The sequence below is a fragment of the Meles meles genome, chromosome 5, assembly GCF_922984935.1.
Source record: "Meles meles chromosome 5, mMelMel3.1 paternal haplotype, whole genome shotgun sequence".
In the NCBI taxonomy this organism is placed as follows: domain Eukaryota; kingdom Metazoa; phylum Chordata; class Mammalia; order Carnivora; family Mustelidae; genus Meles; species Meles meles.
Window position 1 is genome coordinate 78,928,212 of NC_060070.1, and position 13,805 is coordinate 78,942,016.

General features: G+C 34.8%; 1 protein-coding gene across 1 annotated transcript in view; it reads left to right on the plus strand.

The window, feature by feature from the left end:
* Window positions 1–13,805, plus strand: part of TRDN (triadin) — a 384,176-nt gene that overhangs the window by 223,850 nt on the left and 146,521 nt on the right. Inside the window, exons 15-17 of the mRNA XM_046006499.1 lie at window positions 3,335–3,364; window positions 12,468–12,497; window positions 13,236–13,253. Coding sequence (XP_045862455.1) covers window positions 3,335–3,364; window positions 12,468–12,497; window positions 13,236–13,253 — 78 coding nt within the window. The remainder of the gene's footprint in view (window positions 1–3,334; window positions 3,365–12,467; window positions 12,498–13,235; window positions 13,254–13,805) is intronic.

The following is a 13,805-nucleotide window of genomic DNA, read 5'->3' on the forward strand; positions in this document are numbered from 1 at the left end:
AGTAACAGAATGGAATATGATTTATCTGACCTTTATTCTTTTTTTTTTAATATTTTATTTATTTGACAGAGAGAAACCACAACCAGGCAGAGAGGCAGGCAGAGAGAGAGGAGGAAGCAGGCTCCCCACTGAGCAGAGAGCCCGATGCGATGCGGGGCTCTATACCAGGACCCTGGGATCATGACCTGAGCCAAAGGCAGAGGCTTTAACCCACTGAGCCACCCAGGCGCCCCTATATGAACTTTATTCTTAAATCATGAAAAGTAATTTGATGAAAGCGTAAGGGAAGGACAGAAGTGTTCTGACTTTTGTCATCTATGAAAACTTTACAAAAGATCACACTTGGGGAATAAAAGATAAAATATTTAATAGAGGAAATATTTTTTCAGGTTTTTAGGTTTTTATTTTAATTCCAGTTAGCTAACATACGGTGTTAGTGTTATATTAGTTTCAAGTGAACAATATAGTGATTCAACACTTCCATACAATATCCAGTGCTCATCACAACGGGTGCACTCCTAATCCCCATCACCTATTTAACCCACGGCCCCTAACTCCTCCCCTAATAGAATCTTGCTTTCTTTCCCATGCTATATTATACAATATCTAGCAATAAAGGACATACATTTAGATGGTGTCATATTTGTTACTGGGCAGAAAACCCTTGTAGCAGACTCCTCAGCATATAACATAGAACATGTTTGCATTTAACCTGGACTCAACCCTGTGCAGAATCATCATATTAAATACTGGTAAAATGGTTGACTGCATTCCATTTGACCCAAATAATGCCATTTATAAGCAATGCATATACTAGGATAATTAGGAGATATGATACCAATTTTTACTTTTCATTTAATCATCAGGTTGTTCAAGGAAACAGATTCTTCTTTAGAAGGGTATAACCAGTATTATGGAATGTAGAAAGGCAGAACAAATATTATTATCACTTTTGGTATTCATGAAATTCAACTTGGAGTCATTTCCTCAAGCAAATGGCTACCAGTTCAAAGAATCACTGTGATTAATGTATACATGTTCTCATAAAAGAGACAGACTTGCCCTAAGACACTTGATTGAGGCTTCTGAGAGCTTTAGTGGCTGTGGAACCACGATTTGAGGGAGAAGTTTAATGTTACTTCAGTGTCATATCAGAGGAATTCAAGGGGAGGAAATTGCAGAGGTATCTGGAAACTTGCTTCAGATTTGAGCTTGGAGCCATGGGCTCTTCATTTTTACATTCCAACTAGGCTGGACAAGGTGGGTTCAGAAAATACTCTTTTGAAATCAAAGATTTATTATTACCCTAGAGTTAAACAGAGTACACAAGGCAAGATTTTGGGGCTGTTCACTAAAATGGCAATGACACATCAAAGCAGGGATACCCGGCAGGGATAAATGTCACTTGTCTGTGCACATCCATTGATCTTTCTTAGGTTTTATAATAGCACAGTCACATAATTAAATAATGCATAGAAATTATTAATATTTGCCTGTACTTCATTAGGAGACAGAGCTTGAACGTCATCAGCAGTATTGCCATAACAAAGGCTGATATTTTGGGGTATAAAATAACAAAATTAATAATGATAGTTGCAATGTGATGAAAGATCAGAATGTATCTGTTCATCTTTTTTTTACTTTTATGACAGAGGAAATATCTAAAATCTAGTTTTATATAGGGTGTGTATAAATGTGTACATGTTTAACCCTATTATGAAAATTTAGCACACTTTCTTTGGGAGTACATTAAAAAATTTTAACAAAGTTTAGAGATAAAGAGGAGTATGAAATAAATGACTCTATACTAAAGATTACAATTTAGAGACATAAGAAATTTAAATAATAACATAAATAGAATATCATGTAGTACTGAATTGAATTGTAGAGATAATAAATGTCATACTAGTTAAGGCAAAGTGATTTTTAGTAAGAGTTGGGGGTTGGGGGATTCCTCATGGATGAAGGATGAATTCACTTGGGCTTGGAGCATTATTAAAAAATAAACTGGTAGAGAAAAATAGCATTACTAGTGTAGATGGCTTAAAAAAATTAAGTTGCTGATAATGAGTAAAGAATATTGTCACTATCAAGATTTGAAACAAGTATGATGGTGCCGATGACTTGGGAAAAATGCAACTAACATGGACATTTTGAAGAAATAGTATTTGATAGAATATACAGAATAAAACAAAGGAAAAATTAAAAATGGTACTGAGCTTTTGGGCCTGGGTGAATAGGATGATTATAATTGTCAAAAATAAGTCCCATGGAAAGGAACTAGCTTAAGGGAGGAAGTGAGGATTCATTGTTGGGCAGGTTTGTGTTGAGCAGATGGAGGGTCATCTAGGCAGTGAATTTTCTGTAGCCAGTAAGAACTTAGGTGGGTCTAGGTGAAGCCCCAGTGAGAAGATGCACACGAAGTGAGAAAATGCCTTGGTAATTGTAGCACAGATTGAACACCGGAAGTAGTCCTAGATGTTGGGTCTAGGAGGTCCAACAAATTATAATTCACTCAGGCAGGTTTACCTGAAGGGGGTCTCCACAATCTTTGATTCCATTTATGTGGCCTAAGGCTTCTTGGAGTGGGTTTGGCTCTTGAATGAACTTTATACAGAACCAAGGGTCATCTTGCTAGGAGCAATCCCAAAATGACTAAGTACCTCCCCCAGTCATTTCTGGTAACACACATTAGTTACCAATTGTATCCAGATTAAGATTCATGATCCAGGACTAGTTCTACCACAGAGAAAGTCAGAATTCAAAAGCGATTGAAGTGTGCTGTGCCTTTTCTCTGTGTAAAGATGGTGTGCATTTACTAAAAGTGGGGTGAACTTGTCATTGCCCCTTGCTGAAATGGGACATTTTAAATACTACTATCATTAATGCATATAATAAACTAGTATAGAATTTCTTAGTAGCTAGACACAGATAATTTATGAAATATCACCTCCATTTTTGGCATAGATCTAGTATATTCTTCTAGAAGTGGTTGCGGTTTTCTCAGATGTAACAATTTCAAACCTAAAATAAACTTACACTAAACACATACTGTACTTATCTATTTGACTTCTTGTCTCTGTAACAATATATTTTTAATTCTTTTTTTTTTTGGCTTTATGCTTATATCTGAGTTCTTTTAAAAACCATCATATAAAATTATATTTTCAGGTTATTCTCCTATTGGAGAAGTTGGATTGACTAATTGGATTAATTTGTGCATAGATAACCACTCAGTTTATGAATACATGGAATACAGTCTCATATCCCCAGGAATATTCTGAAGAATGATCACTTAGTATGTTTTAACATTATTTTCTTTATTTTATTTCAGCAGCATCTAAAAAAGATGAAAAGAAGGAAGGTATGTTTAATGCAAAAATTCCACTATGCCTTTTGTGTAAACAATTTACCAAAATCCAGAATTGGGTTTTGCTTGCCATCTCATCTATGTTTCCTTTGGATAACTGCATGTGTATTATGCAGACATTTCTCATGAATGTATTTTTCTGCCTTACTTCATATAAAAGGGTACACTGCTTTTTTAAAAAAAAAATTAAATCTCATCTTTCTTAAGATGTAGGGGATAAAACATAACCTCTCAAATCTCAGAACTTCCATTCCATTAGAAGTTTTATCAAATTTTAAAAGTGTGAAAAATAGGGATGCCTGGGTGGCTCAGTGGGTTAAGCCTCTGCCTTTGGCTCAGGTCATGGTCTCAGGGTCCTGGGATCGAGCCCCACATCGGGCTCTCTGCTAAGCGGGGAGCCTGCTTCCCCTCTCTCTCTCTCTGCCTGCCTCTCTGCCTACTTGTGATCTCTGTCTGTCAAATAAATAAATAAAATCTTAAAAAAAAGTGTGAAAAATATAGACTATTTTACTCTATTAACTACTTATGTCTCTGACATGACCAGCAACTGATGCTACTTTGTTCTATTAAGTTGCAAATAGCAAATAAGCCATAGTCCATCCCCTGCACACTACCACCTTTTCTCAGAATGTCCTAAAATGGAATAAAATACTCCTTGCTATCAAAGAAAACTTGGACCCAGTGGAATTTAACAGGTAAGGAAGACTTTATTGAAGATGATTGCAATAGGACTTGAGTCCATTGCAATGGGAGTTAAAATCCAAGAGCAATGAAACAGAAAACCTGAGAATTTTAAAGCTCTGAGGTGAGCTAGTGTAAAGGTCCTGGAGGACGTTAGGCAGTTGGGGTGTGAGGTGGTGGTCATTGTGATTAAGCCATTTGTGTTTACTAATTGCTGCTTTTTGAAGTTAGACTCCTATTCTCCCATAGAGACCAGGATATAGAAGCACTATATCCTTTGATGATTACATTTCAAAAGGATGCCTCCTAGGTCCTGAGGAAGATATTTCTGGTTGTAGCAGATTTATACTTCAAAAGAACAGAGAAAGAATTTACAGTTGCAAGTTTTCTAAAGTAAATGTACTAATACAAGAGGGGTTGACAGCCTATAATCAGGAGGACGTCTGCCCAAAATTTAGGCAAGGTAGGGGGAATACTAAGGCCATCTTAGTCACTGTGATTCTATCTAGAGAAATGTTTCTTATGTACCCTGACAATACTTAGACAGGGTCTAGATATCACCACTGTTGATTAACCTAGCTTATTTTCTTAGTAAAAATAGTATGAAGATGTAAGCAATCATTTCTAACTTTGAAAATAACAATAATATTCTAATTAGTGTTCATATAATCTGAGAAAAATAGAAAAAAGTGTTATATTTTATATTTAGTATCATCAGAATTTTATATTATCATAGCATCTTGAGAATCACATTCTGCTTCTATTAAACAGGAATCTAAGAGTCCACAGATAGGAGCCAGAAAAAAGTATTTCTGTTGGTCATTATTTGTTCAGAGGGAACAAAACCGTGGTATCGTAATAAAGCCAACTAAGACACGTTAGTGTTAGAGTTATTTTTCCATTCATTAGTATTCAAACTAAAGTATTAAAAGACTTTTGGGTATATGAAACAATAGTCAAATTACAAACTGCATTGCTTTAAGCTTTATATCTATTCTTTTTTCCTCATTGCTATTCTTCCAGGGTTTTTGGTTCCATTTTTCCTGGATTAGATGCCTCATTTTCTTTTTCTTTTTTTTGAGAAATTGTTTATAATCAATATGCAATATTTGGAAGGGCTTGGAGAGGTTGGGCAGAGTTTTGCCATGGAGAGTCAAGGGATCCAATGTCCGCCACTAGCTGTAAAATATATAAAACATACCCCTATGTATTATTATTATTATTATTAATTATTTCCAAAGAGCTTTACTGATTATCTTTTATCTCTTTTTGGAAAAAAAATTGTAATTGCAAAGATTATGCTGTTTAAGAAAAAAAGACAGCTATCTAGAATAATTTTCATTGTTTCCAGTGTATAAAAGAGAACAGACTCAATGTCCACCTATACTACGCAGTCATTTGATTTTGTTTCATGACTTTCTATTTTCCTTTATCCTGTTAAGCAGATCAGAGAGGTATATGGCCATAACAGTCTTGGTTCTTATTTCTCATTTTTTATAATCTTAGTAAAATTATAGGAATCTTTTTCACAGAGGCTTCCTGCCTCTTTTGCAAATATGTCTATTCAAATGGGCACGTTTAATACAAATTACCAGATAAAATTTGGATTTTCAACATTTTCTTTTATACAAAGTTTATTTCTATTCACATTCAAACTCTTGGGGTATATAGTTCAAAGATACTAATGGTTGACAACTTTCCTGGAGAAGAAGAAAATCAGGAGGGCTTGAAGGCTTAATGAGAAAGCCCTGGGAAGTTCTTTTGTTAGTGAATTTTAAAATGCAGAAACAGAAGTACATACCAAATTATCAAAGACGATCTGTGCACCAGGGGCAAGAGACTTCTTGAATAATGAACTCTGAAGATTTGCTTTTCATGTTAAAATCTTATCCCGCGTGTACCATCAGGTCTTTCTTTTTTTTTTTTTTTTTTTAAGATTTTATTTCTTATTTGACAGAGAGAGATCACAAGTAGACAGAGAGGCAGGCAGAGAGAGAGAGAGAGGGAAGCAGGCTCCCCGCGGAGCAGAGAGCCCGATGCGGGACTCGATCCCAGGACCCTGAGATCATGACCCCATCAGGTCTTTCTTAGAAACCTTAACAAGAGAGACCTTTGGCTCCACTGAACATTGGCCATCAATTTTACTGTTCTTTGGCGTTTCAGCATCAGAGCAACCATATCTTAGCTTAAGTGGAGTGACATTTTTGAATATTCAGCTGGGGTCCTTTTATAAGCCTTTTTCTACTGAAATTTCCCCTGTATTCCTCTCTTTCTCCCCGTCATAGACAATTTACTCATCTTCTGTTAACACACATTTTTTCTTACACTCCATTAGTTTCAAAGTCAAAGTCCCATCTAATTGTATTTTTCTCTGTAAAATGTGCTTATTCTCTATTTCTTCTTATGTAATTGCCCCCACTCTCTTTGTAGACACAGAAACACAAATTCTGGCGTAAGCTTCAACCTCCATTTCTCCTTTGCCCCTGGCATTTAGTCTTCTAGAATTTTTAATTTGGCTGAACTCTCTTTTGTTTAATCTTTCCTAAAATAATTAGAAAGGCTAATCTCCATTCATAGCTCCAGGTCTTCTAGCTCTCACCTCACATTGTTATTTGAGTCCTCACATCAGTTTTCTAACTTCTCATGTGAACCAGGGCAAGGATCTCTGAAATCAGACGTCCTCAAAATGTGGTCAGGGACTCCTGGGGGTCTCTGAGACCCTGTCAGTGGTTCTTCAAGGTCAAAACTATTTTTGTTAAAATATAAAGTCATTGTTTGCTTGGTTCATTGTCATCCTCCCATGAGCATGCACTGGAGTTTTCCAGAGGCTACATAATTTGCAATATTGCAACAGACTGAATACTTAAGCAGATAGGCAAATCCAACTGTCTTCTCATTAAGCTAGACATTAGAGATTCACAAAGTCACTCATTCTCACCATTTTTCTGTATAGGAAAATGTATTTGTCATAAAAATATATTACTTGTGTTAACATGTAATAGGTTTATTTTTTAAATAAATGCATAAACAAATTTATATTTTAAATTTTCCTCAACTTTAATTTTTAAAATTAAAAACATCAATGGTTAGAAACTACATAAATAAAAGCTGTTCAGGGTCTTTTAAAATTGTAAAGAATTTAAAGGCTGTCTGAAATGAAAAAGTTTGAGAATCTGTAACCAAAACAGTAGTCCTGCCTATAATATTTTCTCTATATAGTGTCCTTCAAAATATTGAACTGACTTTATAAAACTTTTCATGTTGTTACCTATTTAAAATATTTGGTGGCTCCACACCAAACACAGAATATAGTCTATAGGCCTTAGTCTATAATCTAAGCCCCCACAGTCTGTTTCCTGACCTCTTGTCACATGCACATCTAGGGATCTGGTCAAAGACAGCCAAGGCCTGAATAATTCCACCAGTCAAGATATGAGTTCTTTCGAGATAGAGATAATTCATTACTTCCATGGTCAGTAAAAGCAAGAGAAGCTGAAGGTGCCCATACATTGTGGTTCTTATCCTACACACCAAAAAACAGTGACACCCAAAGAGAAGAGGCCAGATAATGCAACACAAGTTAGGGACATTTCAGTGTTGAGGAGCCAATTCTAGATTACAGCCAAATGGTTTCCTGGTCTGAAACTCTATCTCAAGGTGTTCTAGGAAGGAGAACTCAGGACGTGATAAGAAGCTGTCTCATGACAGCTTCCTGGCCTCCTATGTTCCAGAAGGATCAAAAGGCATTCTGCTGAGACTCACATTATCTTTGGTTAAAACTTGACCCCCGCAGGGCCTATATGGATATGTGCTGGACCACCATGACATCACGGTGGAGCCTTTACCTTATACTTCTACCCACTTTCTTCCTGTATGTATCACATACTTCATCCATATCAAGCCATTCTCGATTTTACACATACAAATTGCTGTCTTGCCTTCATTCCTGCTGTTATCATAATAGAACTTATCCTTTCCTTTTCTTTCTATGAATATTCAATGTTTTTAGCTCTCAGGGAAAGTTCTCCTTCCCCTAAGACCTCTGTCTGACCTTCTCAATTAAATATACTTTCTTTTTCATTTATAATCTCCCATCAGAATTTATCCATACTTCCATACCATTGTTTACTTTTTGTCACCTTGTACTTCTATTATTGGTATTCATTTTCATCCTACTCTAATTGATTTTAAAACTTTTGATTAAAGGGACCATGTCTAATTCCGTTTGATCCCGTGTTGGGACTAACATATTTCCTTAGTTTGCACATTGCTTAATGAATATTTATTCTGCGAATGAATCAGTAATATCTAGGACTCTTAAGATCAATATAATATCTACAAGAAATGTGAGTAGGTACTCAATTTTCCACATCCCAGGCAAGGAAGAATTTTTTAAATTATTATTGGAGGTTATATTCCAATGAGCTTTTTAGGTCTGAGAAATTACAGCCAAATACTGACAATTTTTTCATAGGTGTATTTTGATCACTAGCTGCCACTTGAGTTGCCTAGCAGATCTAGGTAGATCCCATTCATTTATCTTAACTTCACGTATGAATTCCTGGGAGCTGGAAAGCCTTTGAGTTTTCTAACACAGTTTATCTTCTGAAGGATACAGTTCCATTGAGAATGAGCCAGATTAGATTTATCATTTACTATAGCTAGAACAAGAACAAGTAAGTCAACTGCATGTGAGAATTAGGGCTTCAGAACTGAGATCTGAAGAGAAATTATGTTGAAAAACAAAGCAAAGTATCTGTTATTGTAACTGAATAAAGATGTCAATGGGACAAGTTATCCAAAAGAAATGGAGTAATTTATCATCTGCATTACCAGACTACAAGAGAGTTAATTTTTCCTTCCATACAACTGGTATTTCATTATTCTCTGGCATCACTTACAACTATAATAGACCATACTTGATACAGTAGTCCCTCTTTATTCACAGTTTCATTTTTGCAGCTTCAGTGACCCAAGGTCAACCACCACCTGGAAGCCAATGGCCCTCCTTCTGACACATGGTTAGAAGGTCTATAGTAGCCTAACATAGTCATAATGTTTACATCAGTCATCTCACTTTATCTCATCAGACAGGCATTTTATCATTACACATCATCATAAGAAGGGTGAATACAGTACAGTAAGATATTTTGAGAGAGGTCACAGTCACATGACATTTACTACAGTATATTATATTTTTTCTATTTTATTATTATTTGTTATAGTGCCTAATTTATAAATTAATCTTTTCTGTGCCTAATTTATAAATTAAACTTTATCATAGGTATGCATGTGTAGAAAAAACATAGTATATGCAGGGTTTGGTTTTAGGCATCCACTGGAGGTCTTGGAATATATCCCCCTTGGATGAGGGAAATTACTGTGCATTGCTAAAGATGAGTGAATGATGAGCTGAACAGATTGCGAACACATCACTTCTTTTAAATCACATCTGCTTATGAGCTTCAGTGTTCTTAATAAAAGGCTATTGTTCACATTATTGGACATATGGTCTTTAGGGAAGTATATTCACCGAGTAAGTCTTTATAATATTTTTAAGCCATTTCAGCAGAGTGCTGAGAGGGTATAATGAAGTTTAATAGCTGGAGTATTAATGGCTGGTAGTAATAGCTTTTCAGGGTCAGTATGTGATCTTTCAGTTCTGAGCATTATATTTTTTGTTGCTCAGGTATTTTACTTGTATAAGTCTGCTGCTCTGTTGACTCCAACCCAAAGATACGATTTTATAATGACATTTTAAGTTAATTGCATTATAGCTTCCATTTTTAGAAAACATGTATTGAATTTTAAAACCTACTTGGTGAGATCATGGCATGTTATTTTTTTACATTTCTTCTTAATGAAATGTTTTATTTTATCTCAATAAGCTCTATACCTTACCTGATCCTGGACTTCACAATTTTTATTCTTTGATTTCAATGTAATTGATACCTGGTACATTATATTACCAATTCTTTTTTTTTTTCCTTTAACTATTTTATTTATTTATTTGACAGAGAGAGATTGAGAGAGTACAAGCAGGGGCAGAGTCAGGCAGAGGCAGAGGGAGAAAGAGAAGCAGGGTCACCGCTGAGCAAGGAGTCCAATGTGGGACTTGGTACCAGGACTCTGGGATCATGACCTGAGCAGAAGGCAGACACTTAACTGACTGTGCCGCCCAGGGACTCCTATATTACCAATTCTTACTATGAGGGAGAAGGAAAGCAAATTAAAACAACAGACATTTCACAGATATACATATTGTGTTCAGCTTTCCTTATCGACCCCGCACCAGCACCTAGTCAGAGAATAGAGGTGTGGGGGTGGAAATAATCTTCTTACCCGCCACATTTTATCCTGTCTGTCTCATTAGTCTTCCCAAGCTTTATTTTCAGCTGTACTCCTGAATGACCATGTGCTTCTCATGATCTTCCTGTGTTTTCCATATTGTCTGTATACTAGACTCAGTGGGAGTCACATAACCTTCTGGGCAAGCAGAAATCCTACTCCAGCGTACTGGAGCCAAATGAATGGAGAACTTACAAAGATCATTGAACTTTCTACTTCATCGTTGCAGCTATTGTGTTATAAGAATCCGGGTCTGCATTGTTAATTATTAGGCATCTTAATAAGAGAATATTTGTCATATTCTTATATGAAATTTTTTACGTAATATTTTTCTATATATTTGAATTATTTGCTTATCTGTTTAGAGTAATTAGTCATGAAGTAAACGAATGAAAAATTGCTTGCAAAGCACATTTTAGATGGCAAATTTAGCCTACTCAGTTATAGTTCCAGATGAGAAACTATCAAGAAAAATATTTTTTGAGAGGGAAGAAAGGATATTAAAAGAAATCTGATTTAATATTCTTTTTACTGTGCCATGCTGGACATAATCATATTTAATAGATATTTAGTAAATAAGTAAATGTTTTGTTCTAAGGATTTATTATTTTTCAAAATAAGGTTTGTTTTTCCCTTACCCATGAAACATACCCCTATTAGAGAAAAATTAGAAACTCACAGAGAAGACATTGCAAAAATATCACTTAAATGGCTGTATTTTTCTATTATGTGGATATTAATGAATTTTTTATTAGTTCCAATCCTGTTCAGAAAGTACTATTTAATATTCTCATTATTTACACATATAAAACAATGTCATGAAAAATGCTTTTTTCTTTATATATTTTTGTGATAATTCAGCATTTTTCTCTTTGGATTTCTAGTAGTGGAATTACTATATCAAAAAGCATGCTCATTTTTATAACTTTATCAGGATTCTTTCTCAAGTTAGTTTCCTATAGTATGTGTCTAGCTTCTATTTCTATGGAAGTAAGTTTTTACTTTTACTTCACTATTACTGTCATTGGTTATCATTTTTCATAAAACAACTCAGTTGACCATCTAACTGCCTTTCGTGAATAAATTCCCATTGTCATCTTCAAACATTTTAGCTCTATTACTTCACTGTGAAGTACCAAACACTTCCCTATAAGGCATACAACTCCACCAAGTATATAATCATCAGTCAGAGAACAGTTTATCTACCTTTTGCAATTATCAACATATAGCTCATTATTACAAATTTAATTTCAGCAATAGCCAGAAAATTTCAAAGTCAAGTTACAGATGAGGTAAAGGGAAAACTACAGAAGATAAATAAAATATTTCTGAGCAGAAAGTTTAGATGCCTCTATTCTAAAATAAATGGGGTCAAAACCCTCTCATTTTATTTTCAAATTAAAGGAACAGAAAGTTGTATGACCTAAATACTAAAAAGTAATAAAATTTTCAGATCTAGGCTGAATATCCAAAAGACTAAAAATAAGATAGATGTCTGCTGACCACTGAATACACATTACTCCATAACAGCTACTAAATATGATGAATTCATCAGTAACCTTTGAGCTGACTTCAACCTGTTTTTCCCCCATTACAATAGAAATAATTGAATATTTGTATTGTAAATATATTGATTACTCAGGGTGGGCAAAGCAGGTGATCTCAGTGGCTTTAGATTGAGCAAATGAAGAAACCACAGACTAAATTCACAGGCTTCAGCCCATCTTTATGGAAGCAGACCATATATTGGCTCAGCTTGACTTTCTATTAAAAGGTTATAAGCTTTGATAGGCACAGTGTAATCTCTGTGCAAACTGATGTGGGTATTTTCTTTCATCTCTGTCATTTTTTTTGTAGTCTATTTCAGAAAATTTCTTATGTATTGCCTCACTCTAATACTCATCTTCTCAAAAACAGAGTACTTTCTCCTTGAGCCCCATATTCTAGAAATACATTATGAGATCAGTCTACTTTAAGGAAGATTATTTCAGAGTATTTGGCATTTTATTGTAAACTAATAAGTTGTTATGATATTTTCTTTATCAATAATTTATCTTTGTGTTTTCAGATTCTAAGAAAACAAAAACCCCTGTAGAAGGTATTGGAAATATTTTCCTTTTCTGTCTTATATTTGATGAATACCAAATTGCATTTCTTCTTAAAGGACGATTATAGAAGAAAAAACTATACATGGGATAGGGGAGAGAAAGAAAGAGAGAGAGAGAAGGAATTTGAAGGAAAGACTCAAATCTTTACTGACACTATTGCTATGAGATTTATTTGGCAAAATAAAAAACAAATACTGCATATGTTTACTTTTCACAATAATTGTTTTCAAAGAAATGTTTGCTTGACAAGAAATTGAACAATGTTCAGTATCAAGCATTTATTTGACTAGAAAGCATAAGTTCAATTAATCTTGGATACACCAGCATCAATTAGGAACTAAATCGTTCCTATTAAGTCTTGAGTGGAATCATAACTCATCTGGTAAGGATACCTGTTTCTTTTGTATTTGCTTGTATGTGATTATGTGTTCGCCTGTGTTTAAGAGACTGCAAGGTATAAATCATTGAAAGTGGCTCAACAGTGTAAAATCCTAGGTTGATTCATTGTCAATGTTTTGCACTCAAATTCTGGAAACACCTTCGGTAGTAACTGGCAATACCTCAGACCAACACTGAAATTTGAGGAGAGAGAATAGGGGGCGGGGTTAGAACATAGGGGTCAACATATTGGGGGAGTAATTTTGTCTTTTGAAGGTTTTAAGAACATAAGACCAATTGGGTTTTTTTGTTTGTTTGTTTGTTTGTTTTGTTCTCATTTCTTTCAACAGAACACCCCAAGGGAAAAAGTAAGGAAATGCATGTAAATTGTATTTGTGTTTATGTGTTTTTCTCTTTACAATTATTATTGGCCTGCTGGTATATTTAGACTTGTAGTTTTGAGTATCTCTTTTTTATATTTTATGCATGTGAACTGTACTTGTTGTTTTTTTGTTAGAATGAAAAAATATACAACCTGAGGGTTCGAGGGACTGAAAACCATGGCAGTCATTCTTAAAGTCCTTTTCCATATTCATACAATTGTCTAATGATATTATCCACAGCTTCATAACCAAAAATACAAGTTCATTTCACTAACCAAAACTGTTAATGTAAATTTAGTCCCTGTAATCTGGTTTGTTCTCAGTCCTTTAAAAAAACCAAATGGAAGTCCTTTTTCAGGCTGGTTTGATAACCACTTTCCCATTATCTTTCTTCTTGTAATCCATAAGTATTTTGGCATGTTCATATGATATGTGACATTTCGTTCTTAATGTGATTTCCCCCCAAAAGCACTGTGAGTTCTGTGTAATAGCATTGCTTGGAATACATGCCTTCGGCAGTATCCACTGTTGCTCTAA